Consider the following 25,802-nt stretch of genomic DNA (forward strand, 5'->3'; position numbering starts at 1 on the left):
TAAGCCATTGCCCCTTGTCCTCTCACTACAAAAACTATTTGTCAAAAGTCCCTCCCCAGCTTCCCTGTAGCCCCTTCAGGCACTGGAAGGGGGAAGATTGTTGGAAATGAACAGCCTGCGGTCCCTGTGAAGATTGTTGGAGAGTTTCCACACATGATTAATGTAAGATGACCTGGACACAGTGAACAGTTTGTTAGTTTTTTTTTTCTGTCTTCCCTTTTCTAAACAGTTAGACCATTAACTAAACTACTGAAAATCTATTTGTTACCATTGGGCTGAAGATCTTCTGGGGAAGGCACAGTGCCAATGTATGTCACACTGATGAGAGCAGGTGGTGCACATTTCTGGCACTCATGTGGAAAAGGAACAGAGACAAATTTCAGGAGCACCAAGAAGACAAACAGTGCTGGTCGATGGCTGGAGAACAGTTCCTAGACATAGCAACTTGTTGGGCTCAGTCACAAGATAGAGGGGGCAGAGAGGCAGGTGTGGGGTCTAACCTCCTTTACACCAGCCACTCGAGAAGGTCCCTCCCAAAGGCAGGAATCTTCCCTCTTCCAACACAGGTTCCCAGTAGTGTCCATCAATGAAGCCTGGGCTGTGCTTGGCTGCCTCCTTCTTGGCAGTTCCTCAGCCCAGTTTACAGAATGTCCCACAGCACAGGGATGTCCCCATGTCCTGCCAACACCAACAGCTCCAGCCCCGTCCTGCCACAGCCCCACTCAGGGACATGATCAGTGGGGTGTTGTATCTTCCCCCTGCATCCTGCAAGAAAGAGTCCAACCAAACCTCTCCGGATGCTCCAGTCCAACCCTGCCCTTTCAGAAGATTTATGTTGCATTTCTCTCTAGGCATAAAACCAAGAATTGCTCTCTTAGGATCCATCATCACTCTCTGCTTAGTCGGGGCAATGGACTCCTCATTAAATGGTAAGTTTTTGTTTTTCCTTGCACTGCTACTGTGCTTGAAAGAGACAAAACCTGTTGGAGAGGGTCCAGAGAAGGGGCACCAAGATGATCCAAGGCCTGGAGCAGCTCTGCTACGAAGACAGGCTGAGAGAGTTGGGGCTGTTCAGCCTAGAGAAAAGAAGGTTCCAGGGAGACCTTAGAGCAGCTTCCAGTGCCTGAAGGGGCTCCAGGAAAGCTGGGGAGGGGCTTTTCATCAGAGAAGATGGTGATAGGACCAAGGGTGATGGTTTTAAACTGAGAGAGGGGGGATTTAGGTTAGATATTAGAAAGAAATTCTTCACTCTAAGGGTGGTGAGGAACTGGAATGGGTTGCCCAGGGAGGGGGTTGATGCCCCATCCCTGGAGGTTTTTAAGGCCAGGTTGGATGAGGTTTTGTGCAGCCTGGTCTAGTGGGAGGGTTCCCTGCTCATGGCAGGGGGGTTGGAACTAGATGATATTTAGGGTCCCTTCCAACCTTAATGATTCTATGATTCTAAAACCCAGACTGAGTTGCCTGTTGGATGTAGCCCCAACATAAATTTGAAATATCCTGTAGATTGATCCACTGACAATAAAACCAACACCTAATAAACTTGTCTAAGGAAATTGCCTGTTTAACCAACAGCTCTTCCAAGCACAGGACCATCACTTAATGGCAGGGAAACTGGGTCAGAGATCATATATTTGGCTTCTTCTAGGCATTTCCCTTCTCATGGGGAAGAATAACATCAAAAAGAAGGGTGAAAAATCACTCCCTAAAAGCCTCCCAAAGTCGGGAAGCCAAGTCTGTGAAATGGGTAACAAGCTACTGCTTTACAGTCCTTCTTGTCTCTTGACCTCAGCCCTGGGGTGAAGCAGATGAGCAAGGGAAGCAGACACAGGTGTGAGAACGGTGTGGAAATGAGTCAGTGCATCTCAGCACCCAGAGCTGGGGTGGGGTGTGGAGCTCCTGGTGTACAGTACAAAGTATCCTCAATTTCTTCTTCTGCTGCTGTTTTTTGTTTTTTTTTTAGAAGAAGTGCTGTCAGACTCATCTCTTCTGAGCACCATTCATAAAGCCAGGCAGCTGGTGGACACGGCATATTTACAGGCAAGAAGAAGGTGAGTCCTTTTTGCTTGAGGGCTCCAACATGTCCCCAGTGACAGGACCAGGGGTGGTGGTTTCAAAATGAAAGAGGGGAGGTTCAGACTGGATATTTTTTACACTGAGGGTGATGAGACCCTGGCCCAGGTTGCCCAGAGAGGTGGTGGATGCCCCGTCTCTGGATATATTCCAGGCCAGGTTGGATGGGGCTGTGAGCAAGACAGTTGAAGATGCCCCTGCTCACTGCAGGGGGGTTGAAGTAGATGGCCTTTAGAGGTCCTTCCAACCCAAATCAGTCTGTGATTCTATGATTATAAGGCAGTAAGAGATAATATGTGTTTCTTCTGCTTTCCAATACATATTTATTATGGAGATGCCTTCGTTCAAGGCTCCTCCCTGTCATAGTTGGAGAGATTCCTTTGAGCAGTTTGGGGTGATTCTAGTGTCCCACCTCAGTCCCAGGGCCACCCTTCATCACCCACAGCTGTTGCCTCCTCACCTGCACTGCCATGGGCACCTCGCAGTGGTGCAGGCATGCTGGACATACATTGAGTCCTCTGCTGGCTGCTGAAGTTCTGCCCCTCTCTGGAAGGACCACAGCTGTGCAGATGAGCACCCTGTCACAAATAAGTCTCCATGGAAGTCAGACCCCGGGTATCCCTCTGTGCTTTGTCCCAAAAGGCTGGTTGCAGGCAGCAGGATGCTTTGGGGAGGAGTCTCTCTCTACTCACCCTACAAAAAGGTTTTTCAGAGTGCAAAAAGAGCCACGGAATCAGGAAGAGCTGCAACAAGACCAAGGTTGTCACTCTGGTCACAGAATGTATCCTGTGACATGCTAAACGTAACATTCTATTCAATCATCTAATAACTCGCTTTTCCACTGCTCTACATAACAAAAATGTGTTGTGACAAGGCTGCAATGCAGACTTGAAGTAGGAGATGGCAACAGTTTGTTTGCCAAGACCCATCTGAGATGGTGTGCAGAGCTGGTGAGCAGCACCACCTCTGCACGCACCCAGACCAGCAGGACAGAGCAGCTCATTGCAGGGAAGGAGCGTCATGGGGTTCTTTTATGTTTAGCTTAAAGAGAAAACTAGAGGAGAAGATTTCCAACCCGATGGATTTCCTGAAGCACTTAAAGGACCCAGTAGGAAGAACCAGATCTGCAGCCCGTGCTGCTGATTACTTGGAAACTACTTTGAAACTCCTCAAAGCAAAGCTGCGTCTCTCTGTGAAACGGAGATTCAATGTTACAGGTAACGTGGTTTGAACTAAAATATCTTCCCAACAGCTAAAAGCAGAAGACCTACCCCTGCAGCAGTGTCACAGAACAGCTCTACCATGACCCAAATATCTGCTAATAAAACTCTTCCCCACAGCAGCCCCAGGCATGCTCAGAGGCAGACCAGACCACCTGGTGTTTATCTCATCATCTTTGTACCGTATCTTTGATGGTACAAACAGCATAACAATAGGTGTGGTAAATCTGGGGTATGACACAGTGTCACAGGATCCCTCTGGTTGGAAAAGACCTTCAAGATCGAGTCTAACTACTACCCTAACTCTGCAACTTTCACCACTAAACCCTGTCCTCTGGAACCACATATGTCTTTCAGATATCTCCAGGGATGGTGGCTCAACCACCTCCCTGGACAGCCTGGATCACCCAGTTCAACTCCTGCCCCAGAACAGAACAACCCCAAAGGTCACACCGTGTCCCTGAGGGTGTTGTCCAAAAGCTTCTTGAATATTGTCAGGCTCAGTGCCATTCCTGCTTCCCTGGGGAGCCTATTCCAGTGCTCCACCACACTCTGGGTGAAGAATCTCTTCCTAATGTCCAACCTAAACCTCCCCCTGCACATCTTCCAACCATTTCCTCAGGTCCTATTGGGTCCTATCAGGACATGCTGGATGCCAGGAGACTCTGACCACTGCAAACAAGAGCCCATTGTCCTGTTCTGGTCCTCACACCCACTTGCCCAGGCTGTACCACTGTGTGCTTTGTTCCCAGTCTAAGGTAAAACATTGCTGAGGATGGTGTTTCCTGTATTCCCTGAGGAAGTCATTCCAAGCCAACTCAGTTTCCCCAGCCCAGAGGTGAGAGCTGAGCCACCAAACAATTCAGGCATCAAATGAACAATTCAAATCCAGGCTTTATATACCCACAGCTCTGACTCAGCTGACTCAACGTTGACCTAGAATAAAATAGTGCAAGAGCAGATGTTACTAACCATGGTTTCTCTTGCAGACATACTAAACAGAAAACAGAAGGACATGATTTCCAAAGAAACTGGCTGTGACTATCAGGTTCATTCCATTAAATGCCCAGAGGATGACACTTACCGGACCATTACTGGAGAGTGCAACAACAGGTAGGATTTGTGTGTGGGTAGGGAGAGTCTCCAGCTCTCCTTGTCTGGAGACAGATGTTCCAGGGTACATTGTCCTTCGATAGATGGGTTAGGGTTGCTTGTTCAAGTACCCCTGACAGGCCAAGAAGAGTGAAATGCTCAATCAATGGTGCCTGTAACCATTATTTCATTTCTACCTGTGCTTGGCAGGAAAAGGATGTCATTTCTTGACAATGTCAGATATGAGCCCATTGCCCAGAATTTGTTGCTTTGGGTGAAGGAAAGGACTTGTTGGGCTGGGGGGAGATGGAGAGTTGAGGCAAGTAGATTTTAAGGCTCTGTCATCCAGCCTCCCACTCAGCTGGAGGCCCCAGGAAACCAGCCCTCCTCTCCTCTATGGCAGGGCTAATACTGACCTCCCTGGGCTGAGTAGGACATTGTGGTCTGCAGGTGATGAGAGCATTGGCTGCCAAATTTCAAATCTCAGTGAATACACTGTGAATACATCCAGGATATGTTTACTATATCCCACTAAACACTGTGGTCCAGAGACCCAGATTTTGGTGCCTGGTCCACATGAAAATATCCACCCTCAACCTAAGTGCACACTCGGTTGTGACGCATGAGAAAGGGAAGTAAATAAGAGTTTAATTCTTGGCTCTCCTAGTAGAGTCCATCCCCAATGTGAAAACCAGGACTTCTCCAGCTTTTTGTGCACAGCTTCCCTCCTGGTTCAAATCTGGGATCATTCACTTACTTATTCACTTGCTAGCTGCTTTTTTTTGTTTGCTTGGTTGGTTGTGTGTGGTTTGGTTGTTTGTGTTTTGTTTTTTTTTTTTACCAGAAGATGGCAAAATTTCTAGCTTAATACTTGGAAGTCAAGGCTTGCTGCCCTGGTCTGCACAGACCTGCTGCCTGGTGTGCCAACACCAGCCTCCAAGTCTGAGTGGGACTTGGCCCCAGTGTGCATCTGGCTTGAAACATGTACCAGATGTGAAGATGTGGCAGAACTCACATCAGGCACGCAGGGAGCTGGTGTTACAGTCTGTACCTTTCCCTGCAGACCCCAGAGCCTGCAGCTTTCCAAGGACAGCAGTGTCCATGCTGATTTTCAGGCTCAGGGCAGGGTTGTGCTTGGGCTTCCTCATCTAGTGGGCTGCAACCGAGATCCTTGTTTTTCCATGGAACTTGTTCAGCTTGAGATGCACACCAGGAGAATCTTTTGTGAAAATCTACCCATAGAGATGGTAACAGGCTTCAAAACAAAAGCTGTGGTGGCTTTTGCTGTTGCTAACAGGCTCCTAATACCTGATGGAATTGCTTCTGCTATGGTGTAGAAGTTGTCCTAGGGCATGCTTTCATCTCACCACACAATGCTGTAAACTTGGGGTACACCACCCCATTTTCAGCACAGACAGATATTACCCAGGTTTTATGGACTTCAGAGCTTAAGCACAGAACCTTCCTGTGCACCAACTCATATTCAGGAACCAGTTTCCCTCAAATGATGAGTGTTTCTGTGTCCCTAGAGCCATAGATTATTGGCTCAATCAGCATTATTGTTCTTCTGAACAGGTGGTGTTGAGTTGACCGATGCAAATTATTCTGAGCATGATGAGAAAATATGGAACAGGTTGCCCAGGGAAGCTGTGGCTGCCCCATCCCTGGAGGTGTTGAAGGGCAGGTTGGATGGGGCTTGGAGCAACCTGGGCTGGTGGGAGGTGTCCCTGCCCATGCAGGGGGGTTGGGACTGGGTGATCTTTAAGGTCCCTTCCAACCCAAACCACCCTATGATTCTATTCTATGAATATAACAAGTGCCACAGTTGCAGGTTGCAGTTTGGGAGGTTCTGTGTTGGACAAGAGGAAAAGCTTCCTGGGGGTGCAGTCTTGGCACAAGTCCTCACAGAGGTGGAGGATCTCCATCCTTGGAGGCTTCCAGGTCTCAGCTGGGCAAAGGCATGGCCACCCTGACCATTGGTGATGCCCCTAACTATGGGGATAGAGGTGCTACGGAGATTTAAATTCTAAATAAGATTATTATAATGGCATGAGGAAGCTTTAATTAAAGTATTTTTTTAAAGTTTACTTTTCTCTGTAGTTCTTTGCTTTTCAGTGTTTTTGGCTGTGGGGAAGAAAAGAACAGTTTCCCACGTCGTCACTTCAGTCACCAGAGTAATCAGACCTGGATGAAAGGGCAGCAAAACATTAGTCTCTACAAGCCTGTTCATTCCTGAAGTAAAACCTGTGCTTGCTTTTCTCCCTGTGGTTCTGCAGAAAGCATTCCCACCTGGGGTCCTCGAACCAGGCGTTCGCTCGCTGGCTGCCGGCAGTGTATGAAGATGGAATGTCTGTCCCCAGAGGAGTCAGCGAAGGAGAGCTCTACAGCGGATTTCAGCTCCCCCTGGTGAGGACTGTTCTTCTTGTCCAGGCCTCTGCCCTCACTGCATCCATCAGAAATGAAACAGTGGCAACATCTGGAGTGTAAAGTGCTTGAGCCTTTCCTCTGATCTCAAGTGCTCATTCGAGGCTTGTTTTCTAAAGTTGAGCTACAACCTGGGGTGATTTTTTTGTTGGAGACCGATTTCAGAGTGTTGTGAAGGTTTCACTAAGCAAAGCATGGACAGCGTAACACTTTCAGAAGTGTACACCCAAGGTTTGGTGAAGACAGAGCCATGGTGTGCTCAAATGCAGCAGGATTTTTATACCAACTGTAAAGCTTGGGTGTTCCTCAGCCATCTTCTTGTCTTTCTGGATGTGTGCACATACCTCAGTTCCACCTGAAGATGACTCTCCATGAAGCTGGGCTTGGCAGAGGGACTGTGGATCCAGGATGATATGTCACATCTGTTTTGACCAAGTTGGGGCATAGCATGGGCCTGTTTAATGCCATAATTAACTCTTATGAGCTTAGCTAAGATCATCTTACCCATGGTCTCATAGTGGGTGTTATACTGAGACATAAACTCACCCTGGTGTAATCACACATTTTCGTTCTGATTTCCTGCAGGTTCGAAAAGTGTCGAATGAAATTGCCCGGACAGCAAACAGGAACATCACTCAGGACCAGGAGCTCTCTCTTGTCTTCATGCACTGGGGCCAGTGGGTGAACCACGACATAGACCTGGCCCCAGCCAGCGGTGCAGGGGTGAGCCCGGAGCTTCACTGCGAGACCAGCTGCGCTTTCCAGCCCCCTTGCTTCCCCATCAAGGTACCTGGGCTTTCACTCCATCCACAGCCTCTTAAGGCAGTAAAACCAAAATAACGTAACTTGCTGAGGCATTGCTTATGTGTCTTGGCTCCAGTTTCCTCCTGATGACCCCCGGATGCTGAGGTCCAACTCCTGCATGCCCTTCATCATGTCAGCGTCCGTCTGCAGCGCCGGGACGCTCACCCGGCAGCAGCTCAACGCCGTCAGCTCCTTCATCGACGCCAGCACCGTGTACGGCAGCGACGACGCGCTGGCAAAGAGTCTTAGAAACCAGACCAACCAGCTGGGCTTGATGGCCGTGAACCAGAATTTTACAGATGCAGGGCTGGAGTTGTTGCCCTTTGAGAACAAGACAAAAAGCATTTGTGTTCTCACCAACGAGAGCGTGAACATCCCCTGCTTTAAAGCAGGTAAGTGCAGCCGTGGAGCGGTTTTCAGTGGCTCATGAAGTCAAAAGGCTCATTGGGCTCAGGTGTCTGATGGCTCCTTGGTATTTGTATGACGTGCTGCAAGGCAGGACACCCTCCCCCAGATTAAAGAAGAGTAACAATTGACCCGTAATTGTTTAATCAAATGCAGAAATTATTTTGTTTAAATTTTGCAAAAGAGTTGCAGCAACTCATCCTCCCTTCAAAGCATCTTTTGAAAGGCAGGATAAATTTTCAATAGAAAATAGTGTTTAAAACTTCTCAGTGATTTTTTTCCTCTCCTACCTTAAATTCACCATTCAGTTTTCAGTTCAATCAATACTAACAATTAAACACCCTTAATCAATTCAGTTAACTCTCCCCGGTACCACGTTCTAAATTTTTGATATTTCAAATATCCCAACCTAAGTCAGAAGACAATTCTAGAAGTTTTTCTGAAATTTAAACAAACTGATGACTCAAAACACAGAACCTTTTAAAATGGAAAGTGATCCATCGTAGGATATTATGAACATGAAGCTTGCAAAGTCCACCAGAAGACCAGAGAGTGTTCCCATCACACACTATTCTCTCATTCCCTGCACACTAGAAGAGCTCCTTGCTGGGTAAGAAGACACTCAGGGCTTCTTACATCAGCTGTCAGAGGATATTTGCTGCACCCTTTTGGTTTTCTCTCAGCACCTCTGCTGAAAGCACGTGCACAGAACAATCAGAGGTGTTTACAACTTGGGTGGACTGAGACAAATTTTCAAACCCAATGTTCACAGCACTGACATAAGATTGTGACCTTATGGTAGAAAAGGAAGGCAGACCTCAGGTTTTTCACAAAAGGAGACATTTACGGTTCTTTTTGAGCATATGCAAGATAGTTTAAATTGCCCAAAGCCTCTTCTCCAAGGGTTGTGGCTGAATAGTTTGGGCAGAAAATGTTTTGCCTCTACAGGAAGGAAATATCTGTCACAAATGATGACTTCTGGAAAGCTTAACCATGAGCTTTGCTGCCAGTAGCACTGACCTGCAGTTGTTACTCGTCTGTCCAAACCCAAAAACCTGCTGCTGAACTAAAAATAGAAATCCCTAAAACATTTTCATTTGTAGGGGACAAGCGGGTAACTGAAAACTTGGGGCTCTCTGCGCTGCACACCGTCTTTCTACGAGAACACAACCGCCTGGTTACCGAGCTGAGGAAATTAAATCCTCACTGGGATGGAGAAAAACTTTACCAGGAGAGTCGAAAGATTCTAATTGCCATTAACCAGGTACTAGTCACTGCTGGCTGTTCATCATCCACATGCTTGGGCATGGTTTTCACTCTATCAACAGGGGGAGAACCACACTTTGTGGATCTAGCGGAGTTACTTGTGGGAGTCAAAAACTGTGCATAAGGAAGGTCCACCTGAGAAGCAGAGGCATCCAGAGCTTTTAACCCATTATTTTACCAATTTATCAATTATTTATTATATTGAATAATTTTAATATTATATAGAATAATTTTAAATAGACCCCTCTGCCAATGGTTCATGTTCAAGCTCTAAGCTTTACTTCACTGGCAGTTCTGCTACAGCTGCTGACAACCTGCTCTGTGTTGTTTTTTTCCAGATAATAACATACAGAGATTTCCTCCCACTTCTGCTGGCAGAGGAGACCAGCAAGTGGATCCCTTTGTACAGTGGCTACAAAGAAGACGTGGATCCCAGAGTGGCAAACGTTTTTTCCCTGGCTTTCCGATTTGGTCACACGTTGGTGCAGCCTTTTGTATCCCGTTTAGATGACAGTTTTCAGCCTTTGGGTTCATTCTGCCACGTCCCTCTTCACTTGACCTTTTGCGCTACATGGAGGATTATAATGGAAGGTAAGAACACAGGGTGGCCAGCAGTGCTGGTCCTGAAGGAGACACTCAGCTGGTGGAAATATCTGTTCTTGATTTGTGCTGGATGCAGGTGGCATTGACCCACTGATACGGGGCATGGTGGTTGATCATTCCAAACTGATGAAGCAGAACCAACTGCTCGTCGAGGAGCTCCAGAATCACCTTTTTGAACAGACAGAGATAATGGGTCTGGATCTAGCAGCCATTAATATGCAACGGGGAAGAGACCATGGCCTTCCAGGTGAGGAGACACAAGTCCACAGGTGATGTGAACAATACTTTTTTTAATTCTGCTGTTTATAGTAGTTCCATGAATGCACTAAGCTTCTTCCACAGAAATGGGAAGTAACAGGACCTTGACTTGAGGGCAAAGAATGGACGGACAGTCAAGCTGAGGAAAGAAAAGGTCTCTCAATTATAAAGATCTTTGTTTTTGCTGAGAGACAAGGACAAAAGGCTTGGAAAGCAAAGATGATAGCTGGGGTAATGTAATAAAGAAAGGTAGAAACAAGGGTGGATTGCAAATAGAGAGCATGTGGGGCCCAGGAGGTGCAGACACAAGCAACCAAGATCAGCTTTCCCATGGGCCTGACAGACCATCTGTGCTTTGTTCTTTGCCCACTGATGGATATTTTGTGCCTTCAGCCAACCCAGAGCTCTGAGCAGAAGTGGCTTGGACCCCCAGGTTTGATTGCCCTCAGGTGCTGGAGAAGAGCTAGAGTTCTGGGGTTAAGCACAACCAAATGTTGATCTTTTCTAGGACTTCAGTCCTAGAAATCTTGCCTTCCAAAACTTCTCTAACCAACAGGATGCAGGGAACCTGTAGACACATGCAAAGGATCATCAAACCATAGAATAGAACCAAAGATAACCCAAAGTGTCAGTTTAGTGTGTGTACACAAAAAGGACCTTTGAAAACACGGCATTTGTTGTGACCCTTCAGACAATAACACCTTCCAGATCCTTTAATGGCAGGAGAAGGAGCAGACATTGCTCAAGGGCCAAGGTGTCTTTTTAGCTCCTGAGCCTAGGCAGATGGTGGGGAAACATGTGTCTTGACCAGCTGCTGCTCCTGCTTTTGCAGGTTACAACGCCTGGAGGCACTTTTGTGGGCTCTCCCAGCCTCAAAACCTAGAAGAATTGTCTGAGGTGCTAGGCAATTCCAAACTGGCCAAGAAGTTCATGGAGTTGTATGGGACACCGGACAATATTGACCTCTGGATTGGGGCAATTGCAGAGCCCATTGTTTCCCAGGGAAGAGTTGGACCCCTTCTGGCCTGCATCATTGGCACCCAGTTCAGGAATCTGCGTAATGGGGACAGGTAGGTCCCCGTGCCACCTTCCCCATGGCATTTATTTTGGGAAAAACTCAAAGCTTCAGGTGCTGCACTAATCCATCCCATCTCCAGCCCATCAGTGAGTGCTCCCAGCAAGACTCACACCTTGATTTTAGCCCAGTTGCCAAAAGACTCTTCTTTGCAGCCCATTCCTACAGACCAATTTGGCCCAGGATCACCAGGCCCAGGACATGGGTGATCTGCAGTAGTCTCTGCTTGAGGTGACATTTGCCCTCAGGTTACAAAAGGGGATCATCAGTCACTGCATCCCAGCAGCCTCTGTGCTGGCAGATAAGTAGCACAATCCAGACCTGGCCACATTGGAGACACATTTCCAAAGGGGTGTGCCTGCTGCCTGGTGGATCAAGGTGGATCTGAGCAGAGACTCACCTTGGTCAGGTTCCTATCTTGGCAAGTAGCCAGCACCAAACACCCTCAGGGGGACTATAAGCTGCTTCTGAAAATCTCATTGCAGATTCTGGTGGGAGAACCCAGGAGTCTTCACTCCGCAGCAGTTGCAGGCACTGAGAAAAATCTCACTGTCGAGGGTGCTCTGTGACAACACCCGGATCAAACAGATTCCCAGGGATGTGTTCAAGGTCAACAGTTACCCTGAGAACTTTGTTGAATGCCATGAGATCGAGACACTTGACCTCTCACCCTGGAAAGATGAGCCTGGGAGTGGCACAAAAGGTATGAACTACCTGAGGTCTTTCAAAACCAATAAAGGCCTTACAAGGCCAGACTCTTCTATGCTTAAAGAAAGAAAATAATTAAGGTCATCACAGTGACTCTGCCACCCAGAAAGACCTTGACCATCCATTCAGCCCCATCAGACAGCACTGGAGGCAGAAGTGTTGTTAACCTGGTCTCCTTGCAATCCATCACCTACACCTTCCCATATCACCCTGCCTCTTCAACTAGATGGGAAATCCCTGAAACCCCATCTTTTCTGGCCCTTGGGAATGTGTCCTTCTCTAAATACCTTATTCCAGGACAACTGTGAGTCTTACGTGGGTGTCCATGAGGAAGTCAATTCGAATTAGCTAACCTGCTCAAAATTCTTTGCTGCTCCAAGCCCCTGCTCTCCCCTTGCCTTCCCTGAAGCTTTAAAGCATCTTAAGGTGTATCTGGAGTTGTTTTGACCCACCAGTAGTTAAACACAGCCAGAAATTAGGATGTGCCACATCTATAAGACAGTAAAACAGTCTTTTCAAATGAGAGATTTGGGCACTAGCTGTGTCCTTCCCCTGATGGGCTTTTGGCACGGGCTCACCAAGTTGAAAATGATACAGGAAGACACTTGCAGAAGACAGGTGTGACCCCCCCGTGGAAGGGGTGGGACTGGATTTTTCCTTTCTGGCCACTTATTTATAGATGATCACAGTACCTGGAGTGTCACTCTGTCCTTCTGCAAGGCACAGGCCACAAAGCATCTCTGTATTGAGCTTGATGAACTGTATTTGAGAGAGACAGTGTTGTTTGAGGGTCATTTGCACTTTATTCAAAGGCTAAATTATGGTGACTTCACCCCATTCTTTAGGAACTGAGACCAGCTGATGCTCACCCCCTCTCCATGCCATAGAGGCTTCCTGCTTTCTTTTATTAACTTAGTCTTATGGTCACTAAAGTGTGCTGAGCCAGTTCCTGTGGCTCTTTGATGACCAGGCTGGGAGGAAGCTGAACTGTGTTTGCATAACCCAGAGAGAGAGAAAAATCCTAGAGTGTTTAAAAGCAGCTGCTAAAGGTTTAACCTTCTCAAGTGCCAGTTGCCCCAGACTCACATATCCAAAGGGCTGGTTGATGTTAGGGCACCAGAGGCACCTTTTGACAAGCACAAGAAGCACCACAGTGTCTCCAAGGCACAAGGATAGAGTGATGACCTGGCACTCAGGTACCCATTCCCCAGGGATTACTTTAAGCTATGGAGTCAAATATAAATGTGGGGAGAAAGACTGTGCCCAGGAAAGACTTTGTCCTTCCCAGACTTTTTCTGCTTCATCAACAGTTTCTAATCCTGCTCATCAGACCAGCCTTGGAAACTCCTAAGGGTGGCACTGAGCTGCTCTTGGGAAAGTGCTGCCTGTACATCACACTCTGCCTGCTGCCAACTGCACCTCAGCACTTGATCTCCCAGAGAGGACCTCAGGACTGTGGCTCCTGTTTCATTTGCTGCACTGTGATTTTGATAGAATTTATAAAAGTTTCCAGTAATGCAAGTCTTCAGATGGAAGTGTAATGATATTTTTTTGTCTGTTGCTCTAAAAAGAATGTTTAGAGGTGTGCAAGACTTGGTCAGGTGCTGGATGCCTTATAACTCTCTATAAGAACAATCAGGATGGATTTTTTAATTCCCATCCTAAATGGGTGTCAAAGCTGGAGGTCAGCATGCTTGCATTTCAAAATCAAATTAATTATCCTTTGTATCTGCTCAGAAATCAGCAAATTAATCTAATCTTTATCAAAACTTCCTTTATCTCTTTGTTTGGAAAAAAAGTATAAACTGTTCAGGCTGTTTCTAATTAGCACTGAGATGTCACTTCTTGAAGACACTGGAGAATGGCAGCTGAATCTTGAAGTCTACAGGCATCTTTTATTTAAATCCTTGGTGAACTTGTGTGTGTTTGCATATGCTGGGCAGTAATAAAATACATTGTGTGTCATAAAATACATTGGCATAAGTTCCAGGATGTCAAACCTGTGTCCAAAACATTTATTGGCTATGGTTCATAACCCAACATATCAGACTAAGAAAAGAACCCATAAGCTGGCTGGTATGTAAAGCACAAGCATTAGGGCTAAAAATTAATCATCTGGCTGGGAAAATAATTTCCAAGTCCCTAGTAAATCAGTAAGTATCAAACCAGTAAAAATCATACTAAATTGCCATCTCCCCTTGGCACCACTCAAGGGAATCATAGAATCACAGACTAGTCTGAGTTGCTCCAAGCCCATCCAGCAACCTGGGCCAGGGTCTCACCCCCCCCTCATAGTGAGTAGGGGATCAGGGGCAAGAAGGTGGCAGCCCAAGGTAGAATAATGAGCTTCATGAAGTAAAGCTTGTAGATGGAGCAGGGGCCTCTCTGATGAGACCTAATGAAGGAGATGCTGGGTAAAATCCCAATGATTCAGCACCAGCCACTGTGCTCTCCCATGGGGTGTGCTGGCAAGTCATGCCCATCTCAGCCCCCCGCTGTCCACCCATGGCCCGGGGGCCACAGGGGACCTGCAGGACCCCAGGGGAGTGATGGAGCTTGGGGACAACTGCTCCATGAGACCCCAGAGCATGGGGAGTGGGGAAAGGCTGTGGTGACCCTGGGCAGGGAAGGCAAGACACCTTCCTTAGCCATATCAAAACCAGGGCAAAATCAGGCAGGATTCAGAAATCAGTAGCTGCAGCTTCCCAAGTGCATTTGAGTTGAAAAATATACAGGTTGGGGTAAAAATGATGAGGTTATCAGGGCACAGTGAGGATGCAGGGCAACACTTTTCTGCTGTTTGCCTCTGGTTTCTGAGTGCCCAGGCATGTTCCCCTCACACTCCTGAGATCTGCCCAACCAGCCAAAGCAAAACCTTGCTTTGCTTCAAAGGAAACCTGAGAAAAGCAGAGAAACCACCACCCCCTGCAGACATGGGAGGGCTTTAAGTCCCCCCTCCCAAAGCTGCCTTGGCTTTCTCCTCTCACAGCAGAGGTACCTCCCAAGTTCTCCCCCCAGAAAGAGGTAGGAGACAGTGCCTTCTCCTGCATGTGCTGCCAGAGAAATGTGGCAGCCCTCAAAGCCTGAGACAGCCACTTCCCCAGGCAGGGTGGTCATAGGCTTGGGACCTTGTTGGTTCGGGATAAGAAAAGGCAATTATAAACATGCAGCAAAGGGTCCAGCTCTTCTGGGGTCCAGCTGGAGAGAAGTTCTCAGGGTTAGGATTGCAAAGAAATGTTCAGCCCAACACGTCTGTCCACACCAGTAGCAGGGTGCTGTGACATGGCAAACATTTCACCACCTGCACTTACAAGCTTTTATTCTTCTGTGGACATTTTGCCTGTCTCTGGAATGTCAGGGTTGCAACCCACGGTTGTCTCTGCTGCCAGACCTTCTTGTGGTTGCCATGTCATTCCCCCTCAGCTGCTACACATGCTGCTAGAGCCGGGAGAGAGGCTCACTCTTGGGAAGCCCCATTGGCCATTCCTGATATCTGCTGGTAGGTGATGAGCATGGAGTCACGGACCTGCGCGGTGAGCTTGGGAACATCATCCGGGCCCAGACCCAGGGTCTCCACTTCTGGCAGGATCTGGATGATGCTTTTCCCTGGAACAGTGAAAGAGAGGGTCAGAGAGGAGGAAGACAACATGAGTGGTGCAGAAGAGCAAGAGAAGGTGTAGCAGAGGGATCGGGGTAAACTGAGGAACAAGGCAGAAACCAAGTGCCCTTCACACACCAGCAGGGGTGTAGCAACCCAGTCATGCCCCAGATGCACACAGCAACAACCCAGACCAGGTGTTCCCACCTCCAGAGACCAAAAAAAAATTATAAATATAGAAACATGTGAATCTCTGCCCAAATACATCCAGTACTTCTCACTGTGGAAAGGTAGCTGGGTCTGTTTAGATCATGGCAAAAAGAATGAGATGATGTCGGAGATGTCTGAGATGTCTGTGCTACCACACATCCAGAATGGCCAGGCTCTGATCTTTGAATGCCAAACTCAGCAGAGTATCCCCTTCCAGAAACCTGCTTTGGGATGAGAGAGATTGCACCCAGGACTCCCTGTGTGGCCAAGGTGTGTCTTGGTTCTCTTGAGAAGGACCCGAGCAACGGACTGATGTAGACTGGAGGAATACCCCAGGGAGATGTCACCAAGCTGTTCTGCTCTTGCACCCAGTGGCCCTTGTTCTGCCCAGAAGAGACAAGCCACTGCCTGCAGACACCCACCTGAGGAGCTGGGCAGTGGCTCTGCTGTTTTCTACCTTTCCTTGACACATGAGATCCGGAAGTGCTGTAGCAGGACCATGCAAGGAGGCAGAACAGAGGCATCGAGAAGAGCTTCACAAAAGAAGAGGGCATGTCCCCTGCCTGCATATGGTACATCCAAAGCATCCTTGTACCTCAGCAGTCTACTGTCCTTCATGTGACCTCACTGGAAGAGCTGAGGGATGGTGGGGCTGCAGGTCTGTTGGGGTGAAACAGACTTTCAGCAAGCACCAGACTTACTCCATGTGTGACAGTGCACACACTGGACACTGAGTTGGGCTTTCCAGAAGCTCATTAGCTGGTGAAAGGTCTGGAGAATAAGTCCTATGAGGAAAGGCTGAGAAAACTGGGATTGTTTAGTTTGAAGAAGAGGAGGCTGAGGGGAGACCTCATTGCTCTCTACAACTGCCTGAAAGGAAGTTGTAGGGAGGTGGGAGCTGGGCTCTTCTCTCAAGTGGATAATGACAGAAGGAGAGGAAATGGCCTGAAGCTGCACCAGGGGAGGTTTAGACTGGATATTAGAAAGAATTTCTTCACCCAAAGAATGGTTGGACACTGGAACAGCTGCCCAGGGAGGTGGTGGAGTCACCATCCCTGGAAGTGTTTCGAAGAAATGTAGATCTAGTGCTGAGGGACTGAGAGGGTAGATGAGGTTATGGTTGGTGGATTTAGGTTATGGTTGGACTTGATGATCTTCAAGGTCCCTTCTAACCAGGATGATTCTGTGCTTCTATGATTAGAATGCCCAGATCCACCATGGGCACAGCAAGCTGTCCTGACCTGAGGGATTAGCCTGCTCAATGGGCAAATCAATCTTGGCAAAGTGTAGGACATTGTCACAATCAGCCCTGGCAATCAGGCAAGTGGAAAAAGTGGGGAGGTGCAGGAAAAGCCAAGGGAGGTTCTTTCTCCCTCAGTGAGGGTTCTACCTGTTTAACAGCAATTCAGAAAAGGCCTTACAGGTCAGCCAACCACAAGCTCCCAGGGTGAAGTTATGACCAATGTACCTGCAACTGCAAATAGCTTTTCTTAAGGAGCTCAGGGAGGTTGTGGAATTTTTTCCTCCAAACTTGGGTGGAGGAAGCAGAGAGCAAACTGCTGTATCTGTAGAACTGGTCTTGCTTAAAGCAGAAGGTTCAGGTGCTTCAGAGCTGCCTCCCCACAGGATTCTTCTCTGCTTTCCCAGAGCAGGGCTCTGCCTTGTTGCCCAATTGAGCAGGGTACCAACATGGGGAACACTGCCAGCACCAAAAGGCTTTTGTGTGTGGTCAAAAGAGACAGTAGAGACCCAACAGGAGAGAGATTAGGAGAAACAGAGAACTGAGTGGTTACCACACCTCTCTCTCTTCCAGGTCCCTGCCAGGAAATGGCTTCGCCCAGGCACAAACAATGGGAGGAACGAGAATTTCAGGAGCAAACCCTGCCCTGAGGAAACAGCAAGGCTGGCCTGGGGGAGAGTGGGAAGGGGCAGAAGCCCATCTTTTGGGTGGGCGTCAGCAGAGGAAGTGGAGGAGCAGGATGAGCTACTTTTATCTGTAGGAATTTGAACATTTTTTTCCCTGCATTTTCCTTCTGAAGCCCAGAACTTGCAGCATTTTTTTCCACCCATGAATTTTCATCAGTGACCAGCAGAAATTGTTGTCACCATAAACAGATGAAACATGTTAATTGGGAGGGGAGACACTCTCAGGGTGACTTCTGCTGAGAGCTCCCTGTTTGCTTCTGTTCCCCAACTCTCATTGCACCTGCAGGTCCCAGGACAGAGTGAAGGGACCTGGGCCTGGACCTGCCCCAGGACTCTGCTGCTTCTCCAGGTTCCCTCATACCCGATGTTGGACAAGCTTTGAAAAATCAGCACAACCCCAGGCACAAATCCAGGCTGGAGGGAGAATGGCTGGAGAGCAACCCTGAGGAGAAGGACCTGGGGGTGGGAGGAGATGAGAAGCTCAACATGAGTCACCAGTGAGCACTGGAGCCCAGAGGCCAATTGTGTCCTGGGCTGCATCAAAAGAAGTGTGGCCAGCAGGGCCAGGAGGGGGTTCTGCCCCTCTGCTCTGCTCTGGTGAGATCCCACCTGGAATACCATGTACAGCTCTGGTGCCCTTAGCACAAGAAAGATATAGACCTGTTGGAGAGGGTCCAGAGAAGGGCCATGAAGATGATGAAAGGGCTGAAGCAGCTGTGAAGACAGGCTGAGAGAGCTGGGGTGTTTGGCCTGGAAAAGAGAAGGCTCCAGGGAGACCTCAGAGCACCTTCCATGCCTGAAGGGGCTACAGAAAAGCTGGGGAGAGACTTTTCACCAGAGTGAGCAGTGACAGGACCAAGGGGAAATAGTTTTAAACCGAAAGAGGGGAGATTTAGGTTAGAGATCAGGAAGAAATTCTTCACCATGAGGGCAGTAAGGTGCTGGAATAGGTTGCCTAGAGAAGTTGTGGATGTCTCCTCCCTGGAGGTGTTCAAGGGCAGGTTGGATGACGTTTGTGCAGCCTGGTGGGAGGTGTCCCTGCCCATAGCAGGAGGGTTGGAACCTGATGATCTTTAAGGTCCCTTCCAACACAGACCATTCTGTGATTCTAATATTAAATCCAAAGGAAAAAGCAAAAGTGATGCCTGAAATCTCCACTCCCTCCCCTCTTGAGAAGACAGCAACTGCTGTTGCCTGTCTGCTGCCTCCACATCACATGAGATCCTCTGCCCACCCACCTCATGGCTCCTTCCAAGGGCTGAGCTCACACCCACACCCAGCCCTCTCTTTGCCCCAGGTCATCCTCACCTGGTGTAAATCTCTTCTCTTTCTGGTTGTAGAAGTTGCAGTAGGAAGAGATCACTGCAGGAATAATGGGAACCTGGAGGGCAGGCAAAGCAGTGCATTGACAGATTTCACCATTCCTTCCCAGATTGGAACTGGTAAATCCTTCACCTCGCTGATATTTATCCCAGTCAGCTCAATAACAAACAATTGGAGGGTTATTGGGATATTTAGATCATTGAACTATACCACACAGTGTCCTCGCTGTTGGTTTTTGCATTTTAGATGGGCTATTAGGAACAATTTCTTTACTGAAAGAGTGGTCAGGCCCTCAAACAGGCAGCCCAGGGTGGTGGTGGAGCCACCATTCCTGGAGATGTTCAAAACGTGTAGACATGGCACTGCAGGCCATGGTTTAGTTGGCATGGTAGTGTTGGGTTGACAATTAGACTTGATGGCCTTTTCCAACCTTAATGATTCTATGAATCTAAGATCTTCCTTTCTGTATTTAGGCCAACAATGGATTGCCAAATCAGTCTGTACAGAGGCCTGTTCAGCAGAAACTGCCCCCCAGGAAAGGTCCAAGGGTCTTGTCAAGGTCCACCCAGATTTTTCCAAAGCTGAGACATGAAGGTTTTCCACTTGTCCCAGAAACAGGCCCCTCCTATGTCACCTCCAAGGTCCTAATGGGCTCCTGCATGCATGGTCGATCCAAAGAGAAGCCAGGGAGCAGGAGCCACAGAGCTCTGGTTGCTGGTGGACCATAGTAAGCAAACCACATCCCAAGGGGTAGGAGGAAGGTGGCTCTTACCTGAGCTTTTACAGCCAGCTGGAAGGCCCCACTTTTGAAAGGCAACATGGAGCCATCATGATTTCGAGTTCCTTCAGGGAAGATCAAGACACGTAACTGCAGGAGGGAGAAGACATTGAGATGGTGGCACCTCCAGTTACTATTCTAAGGCACTGCACAGTCATACTCCCCCAGGACTGATCTGTTGGCCCCTGAGCATGCAGAGACATCCTCTTTCTCCACTTTACCTCAACCCACCAGAGATACTCTCACTTTGCTCTGTGCAGTGCTCAGCCCAGAGACAAAGTTCCCTTTCCAGCCACATCAAGGTTCATATTTTCCCACTGGCTCCTCACCAGAGTCCTCCCCACTCACATTTTCTTTGTGCAGGGAGTGGGCCACCTCTGTCAAGGTACTGATAGACTCTTTCTTCTTCTTGCGGTCAATGAAAATGAGACCTGCCAGCCAGCAGGCCAGGCCAAAAGTGCCCATGTACAGGATCTCCTTCTTTGCGATGGGCGCGCAGCGGTTTGGTAATATCTCCATCATCACTGGAAGAGGAGAACAGGACAGAACAAGCTGTCATCTGCACTGAGGTTTCCTCCAGATGCTGGGCTACAGCCCTCTGCTGTGGGAGTTGCCTGCCTCGGCTGCAGTACCCGTCCAGCTTCAGAGGATCAGAAACATGTTGGGAAAGGGATTCTGGGGATTTCCAGACCAGCCGCCACTGAGAGGACCAAAGCCATCACTGAATGAGAGGAGCTGAGACACAGCTGAGGTAAACTGACACTGCAATCCCAGTTCTCTTGGAAAAGATGAAGCTGACTGAGTTTGAAAATACCTCTAATAGCCTGTAGAACAACGCTGGCTGTGACACTCTGGAGTAGCCAGCATGGATTCACCAAGGGGAGATCATGCTTGACTAATCTGATAGCCTTCTATGATGTTGTAACTGATGGACAGATGCAGGGAGAGCAGTGGATGTGTCTACATTGACCTGTAACTAGTGGAGTCCCTCAGGGATCAGTGCTGAGTCCAGTCCTGTTCAACATCTTCAACAACAACCTGGATGAGGGGACAGAGGGTAGCCTCAGCAAGTTTGGTCATGACACGAAGCTTGGAGGACTGGCTGATCCACCTGAAGGCTGTGCTGCCATTCAGTGAGATCTAGACAGACTGGAGAGCTGGGCAAAGAGGAACCTTGTGAGGTTCAACAAGAGCAAGTGCAGAGTCCTGCACCTGGGAAGGAACAATCAAATGCACCAGTTCAGGCCAGGAGGTGATCTGCTAGAGAGCAGCTCCATGGAGAAGGACCCTGGAGTCCTGGTAGACAACATGTTATCCATGGACAACAATGTGCCCTTGTGACCAAGAAGGCCAAGGGTATCTTGGGGTGCATCAGGAGGAGTGTGTCCAGCAGATCGAGGGAGGTTCTCCTTCCCCTCTACTTGGCCCTGGTGAGACCTCACTTGGAGTGTTGTGTCCAGTTCTGGGCTCCCCAGTTCCAGAGGGACAGGGATCTGCTGGAGAGAGTCCAATGGAGGCTACAAGGATGATGAAGGGACTGGAACACCTGCCTGATGAGGAAAGGCTGAGAGACCTGGGGCTGTTTGGTCTAGAGAGAAGACTGAGGGGGGATCTAATCAATATCTGTAAATATCTGAAAGGTGGGGTTCAAGAAGAAGGGGCCAATCTCTTTTCAGTGGTGCCCTGTGACAGGACGAGGGACAATGGATTCAAACTGGAGCCCAGGAAGTTCCACCTCAACATGAGGAAGAACTTCTTTCCTGTGAGGGTGACAGAGCCCTGGGACAGGCTGCCCAGAGAGGCTGTGGAGTCTCCTTCTCTGGAGACTTTCCAGACCTGCCTGGATGCCTTTCTGAGTGACCTGCCCTAGATTGGTCCTGCTCTGGCAGGGGGGTTGGACTTGGTGATCTCTGGAGATCACTTCCAACCCCCAACATTGAGTGATTCTGTGAGATCAGCCCTGATGGGGGCTGGCTGGCAAGGACCACGTAGCAGCCGCTTCTGCCTCTGTGCTGGTGGTGTGTGGGATTTGATGCTGCCCTACAAACAGCTGGGGGCAGGAGCAGGATGCAGGATCACCACATACCCAAAATGTCAAGGGAGGTCTGGTGATTCAACACAAGGACGAAAGGTTTCTTAGTCCTGAGGTTCTCCTTGCCCTTCACCACTATCTTGATACCCAAGATGTATTTGAGTGGCAGGAGTGATATGCGGAAAAACCTGGAAAAAGAGCAAAGACACACTGAGGCTGAGCAGTGGGACCAAAGGCCAGGCTTCCCTAGCAGCTCATCTCCCACTGTTCCTGCAGGGTGGCCCATTTCTCCACAGACCCATATTTGACCCATGACTTGGAGAGAAGCAACTAGCATGTCTCTTCAGCTCATTGTTTAATTAAAGAAGATGTTTCATCATTTCATTCTCATGAAACCCCACCTGGAGCATTGTGTCTGATTCTGGAGCACCAACATAAGTAGGATATGGAGCTCTGGGAGAGACTCCAGAGGAGGCCACAGAGATGATCCAAGGGCTGGAGCAGCTCTGTTCTGGAAACAGGCTGAGAGAGTTGGGGTGTTCAGCCTGGAGAAGAGAAGGCTCCAGGGAGACCTGAGAGCACCTTCCAGTGCCTGAAGGGGCTCCAGGAAAGCTGGGGAGGGACTTTTGAGAAGGGCAGGGAGCGAGAGGACAAGGGGGAACGGCTTCAAATTGTAGAGGGGAGATTTAGATTTGACATTAGGAGGAAATTCTTTCCTGTGAGGGTGGGGAGACCCTGGCCCAGGTTGCCCAGGGAAGCTGTGGCTGCCCCATCCCTGGCAGTGCTGAAGGGCAGGTTGGATGGGGCTTGGAGCAGCCTGGGCTGGTGGGAGGTGTCCCTGCCCATGCAGGGGAGTTGGAACTGGATGATCTTTGAGGTGCCTTCCAACTCAACCCATTCAATGATTCTAAGACAAATACACACAGCAGGTTTTCTTCAAGACAGGCAAGAATAATGGTCTGGCAATGACAGCTACAGCAATTCTGTGGATCAGCCAAGTGTCAGATAACACCCAAATCCACAGAGCACTGTTGGTACCCTGCTTCTCTGCACACCTTGTTGAATCATCAACACAGGCTGCAATAAACATGTACCTAACTCTGCTGGTGCCCAGGCTGTGGAAATAGGGAGGAGTTTGCCTCTAGGTGACACTGGGCTGCAATTTGGGTAGGAATTAACCAAGACTAGACAAATAACAAGAAATAATAACAATCAAGAACTGAAGAAAACATCTTAAAGCAAAAGGCTGCTGCTCAGTTAGGACATGTGAACTCCTACTGCAGCACACAACCAATAAACAGGCTCTGAGCAGCCTGATCTAGTGGGAGGTGCCCCTGCCCATGGGAGCTGGAACTCAGTGATCTGTAAGGTCCCTTCCAACTCAAACCATTCTATGATTCTGTGAAATCCTGCCCCTGCAGCATGTCAGGAGGCCACAAGCACTATGATGCTGAGCAGCAGAGTCAGCTTCAAGCCCTCACCTCACCCACCCTCCATGTTACCAACACCCATCACTGCTGACCCCACGGGGGACACACAGCAGCTCAGGACAGATGGAGGGAGGGGAGAGGCAGCAAGAGGATGGGCTGGGAAAATGCTGCTGGGCTTGTGGGCACGGAACAGCAGTGACGGGGACACCAGTGACAGTGCCAGCACTGGCACTGCACTGTGTTCATGTCTGTGCCTGCCTGTGCAGGTGAGCAGTGAGTGAGCAGAGCTGAGAAGGAGAGGAGCACCTGCAGAGGCTTTCTCAGTGCAGTTTGGAGGGGAGGTGACCAGCCAGCCAGAGGGAAACACAGCTCTAGAGATCAGGCAGGAGAGTGAACTGAAACAGGAAGTTCATTTACCCGTGTGTTACATCTAGTTTGTTGTGTTACATCCAGTACCTAGTTTGTTAAATTTATGTCACCTTTTACATCCTTTCCTTCCAAAATTCGTTGTGGAGTCTCTTTCCCTGGAGACCCTGTCTGGGTGCCTTTCTGAGTGACCTGCCCTAGATTCAGTGGTGGTCCTGCTCTGGCACCACCAGAAACCAACTCAAACACAGCACTGAACCCACCTCCCTTCTCTGAGTTGCAGCTCTCCCCACCACTACACAACAAAGTCCTCCGTGCTGCAGTGTGACTCCCAAGACCCTCCAGAACACAACACAAGTGGACTCTGTCGATGCCCAGAGCAGAAAGAAGCCACAGACAACTTACTTCATGTTTTCCACGTTACGTCCACGAGGAATACTGCATATAATCACCAGGACACTCAGGGCCAGGAGCCACGCATTGTAGAAGGTCATCTTGCAAAAGTATTTGAATGCAGGATTCAGCTGGTAAAGGACTAGGAAGGCGAGGAACAGCACAGTGAACGGGTAGTGAAGGAGCAGAAGCTCCATCCTGCCAGCTGAGTGTTGTTGCACTGAGCAGCAGATGAGTCACAAGCAGAGCTGGGATCCCCTTGATCAGCCACAAGTGGGTGGTGCAAAGCAGCAAGGAGACCTCAGGAAGGCTGGTTCATGCCTGGGGGCTCAACCTGCAGGTTTAGGCAGTGGCACTGGCCAGGGGGTGGGATAAGAGCTGGGGCTGGGGAGCACAGAGAGACAGTGAGTCACAGTGTAGTGGGGGTTGGAAGGGACCTGTGGAGATCCGACCCCCCCTGCTAGAGCAGGATCACCCACAGGAGATAACAAAAGGACACATCCAGAGGGGCTTGGAAAGTCTCCAGAGAAGGAGCCTCCACAGCCTCTCTGGGCAGCCTGTCCCAGGGCTCTGTCACTCTCACAGTAAAGAAGTTTTCCCTGATGTTTAGCATGAACCTCTTGTGTTCCAGCTTGTGCCCATTGCACCTTGTCCTGTCACTGGGCACTGCTAAAAAGTCTGGCCCCATCCTCCTGACACACCTGCCTTTTAGATATTTCTAAGCACTGATGAGATGCCTTGTCTGCCTCCTCTTCTCCAGGCTGATCTCTCAACCTTTCCTCACAGGGCAGATGCTCCAGTCCCCTAATATCTTTGTGACCCTGCTCTGGACTCTTTCCAGCCTTCTTGTCCTTCATGAACTGGGGAGCCCAGAATTGGACACAGTATTCCAGATGTGACTTCACCAGGGCAGAGAAGAGGTGGAGGAGAACCTTCTTTGACCTACTGGCCACACTCTTCTTGATGACCCCTAGGATGCCATTGGCCTCCTTGGCCTCACAGGCACATTGCTGGCTCATGGCTCAGGCAACAGGGGCTGCCTGGGGAAACACAGATTTCCTCTGCACACAAAAGCCCTGAGGTGGCTGCAAGATATGCTGGAAATCAGAAATTATGGAGGAGAGAAAGAGAAAGCCAGCAACCAGATCCTAGCAACCAGCTCCTGCCTCACACATCTAGGGACTGAAGGGACCAAGGTGACAACTGGACATTCACAGAATCCCAGAATCATCATGGCTGGAAAAGACCAAGATCACTGAGTCCAACCGTCCACCCAGAAAAAACCACCATGCCCACTGGAGCATGTCCTGAAGTGTCACATCTACATGTTTTTTAATACCTCCAGGGATGGTTTCCTCAGGTGGAGTGGGAGAGTGGCCAAAGTGCCACATGTCTAGACAAAAAAATAAACAGAGCAAAAGCAGCTGGATTCTTCATCAGCCTGACAGGCCTCGTTCAACCAGCTGTCACTTCAGAGGAGCAACAATAATACATTCCAGCCAGGACTGGAAGCTGCAGGTTCTCAAAAGGGAGTAGTCCAAGGACCCCTCAAGCCACATGGACTGTTACCTGCAACCCAAGGAACAAGATTAAATCCCTGAGAACAGTAAAAATGACAAGCCTCAGGATTATTTAATGAAGAAAGTGAGAAAAGACATCAAGAAATTGCCTGTGCTCCTGCTCACTTGGAACCCTTCTCGTGGTTTTTATGAGAAAGCTGGACAAGGGACTACAAGCCTTTCTGCTCCCAAGGCTTCCCTGCAACCACAGAAGAGGCAACCAAAGCAAAGAGCTTTGTCCACAGCCTCTTCCCTGTCCCAT

General features: G+C 48.9%; 2 protein-coding genes across 2 annotated transcripts; one reads left to right on the forward strand and one right to left on the reverse strand.

Annotated features, from left to right (window-relative positions):
* Positions 1-832: 832 nt before the first annotated feature.
* On the forward strand, positions 833-13,276 carry LOC127392329 (myeloperoxidase-like). Its single transcript, XM_051636097.1, has 13 exons — positions 833-929; positions 1,961-2,048; positions 3,112-3,287; positions 4,280-4,403; positions 6,659-6,788; positions 7,392-7,592; positions 7,687-8,002; positions 9,119-9,279; positions 9,620-9,872; positions 9,961-10,131; positions 10,975-11,212; positions 11,703-11,920; positions 13,236-13,276. Exons 1-13 carry the CDS (start codon positions 833-835, stop codon positions 13,274-13,276), a joined length of 2,214 nt encoding a protein of 737 aa, XP_051492057.1.
* A 1,945-nt stretch (positions 13,277-15,221) lies between these two features.
* AGPAT1 (1-acylglycerol-3-phosphate O-acyltransferase 1) lies at positions 15,222-24,178 on the reverse strand. Its single transcript, XM_051636064.1, has 6 exons — positions 23,994-24,178; positions 21,847-21,980; positions 20,109-20,284; positions 19,755-19,850; positions 18,968-19,040; positions 15,222-15,531 (listed from the first exon to the last, which is right to left on the reverse strand). Exons 1-6 carry the CDS (start codon positions 24,176-24,178, stop codon positions 15,383-15,385), a joined length of 813 nt encoding a protein of 270 aa, XP_051492024.1. The 3' UTR covers positions 15,222-15,382.
* Positions 24,179-25,802: the final 1,624 nt, after the last annotated feature.

This window comes from Apus apus, chromosome 18 (genome assembly GCF_020740795.1).
Source record: "Apus apus isolate bApuApu2 chromosome 18, bApuApu2.pri.cur, whole genome shotgun sequence".
Lineage (NCBI taxonomy): Eukaryota > Metazoa > Chordata > Aves > Apodiformes > Apodidae > Apus > Apus apus.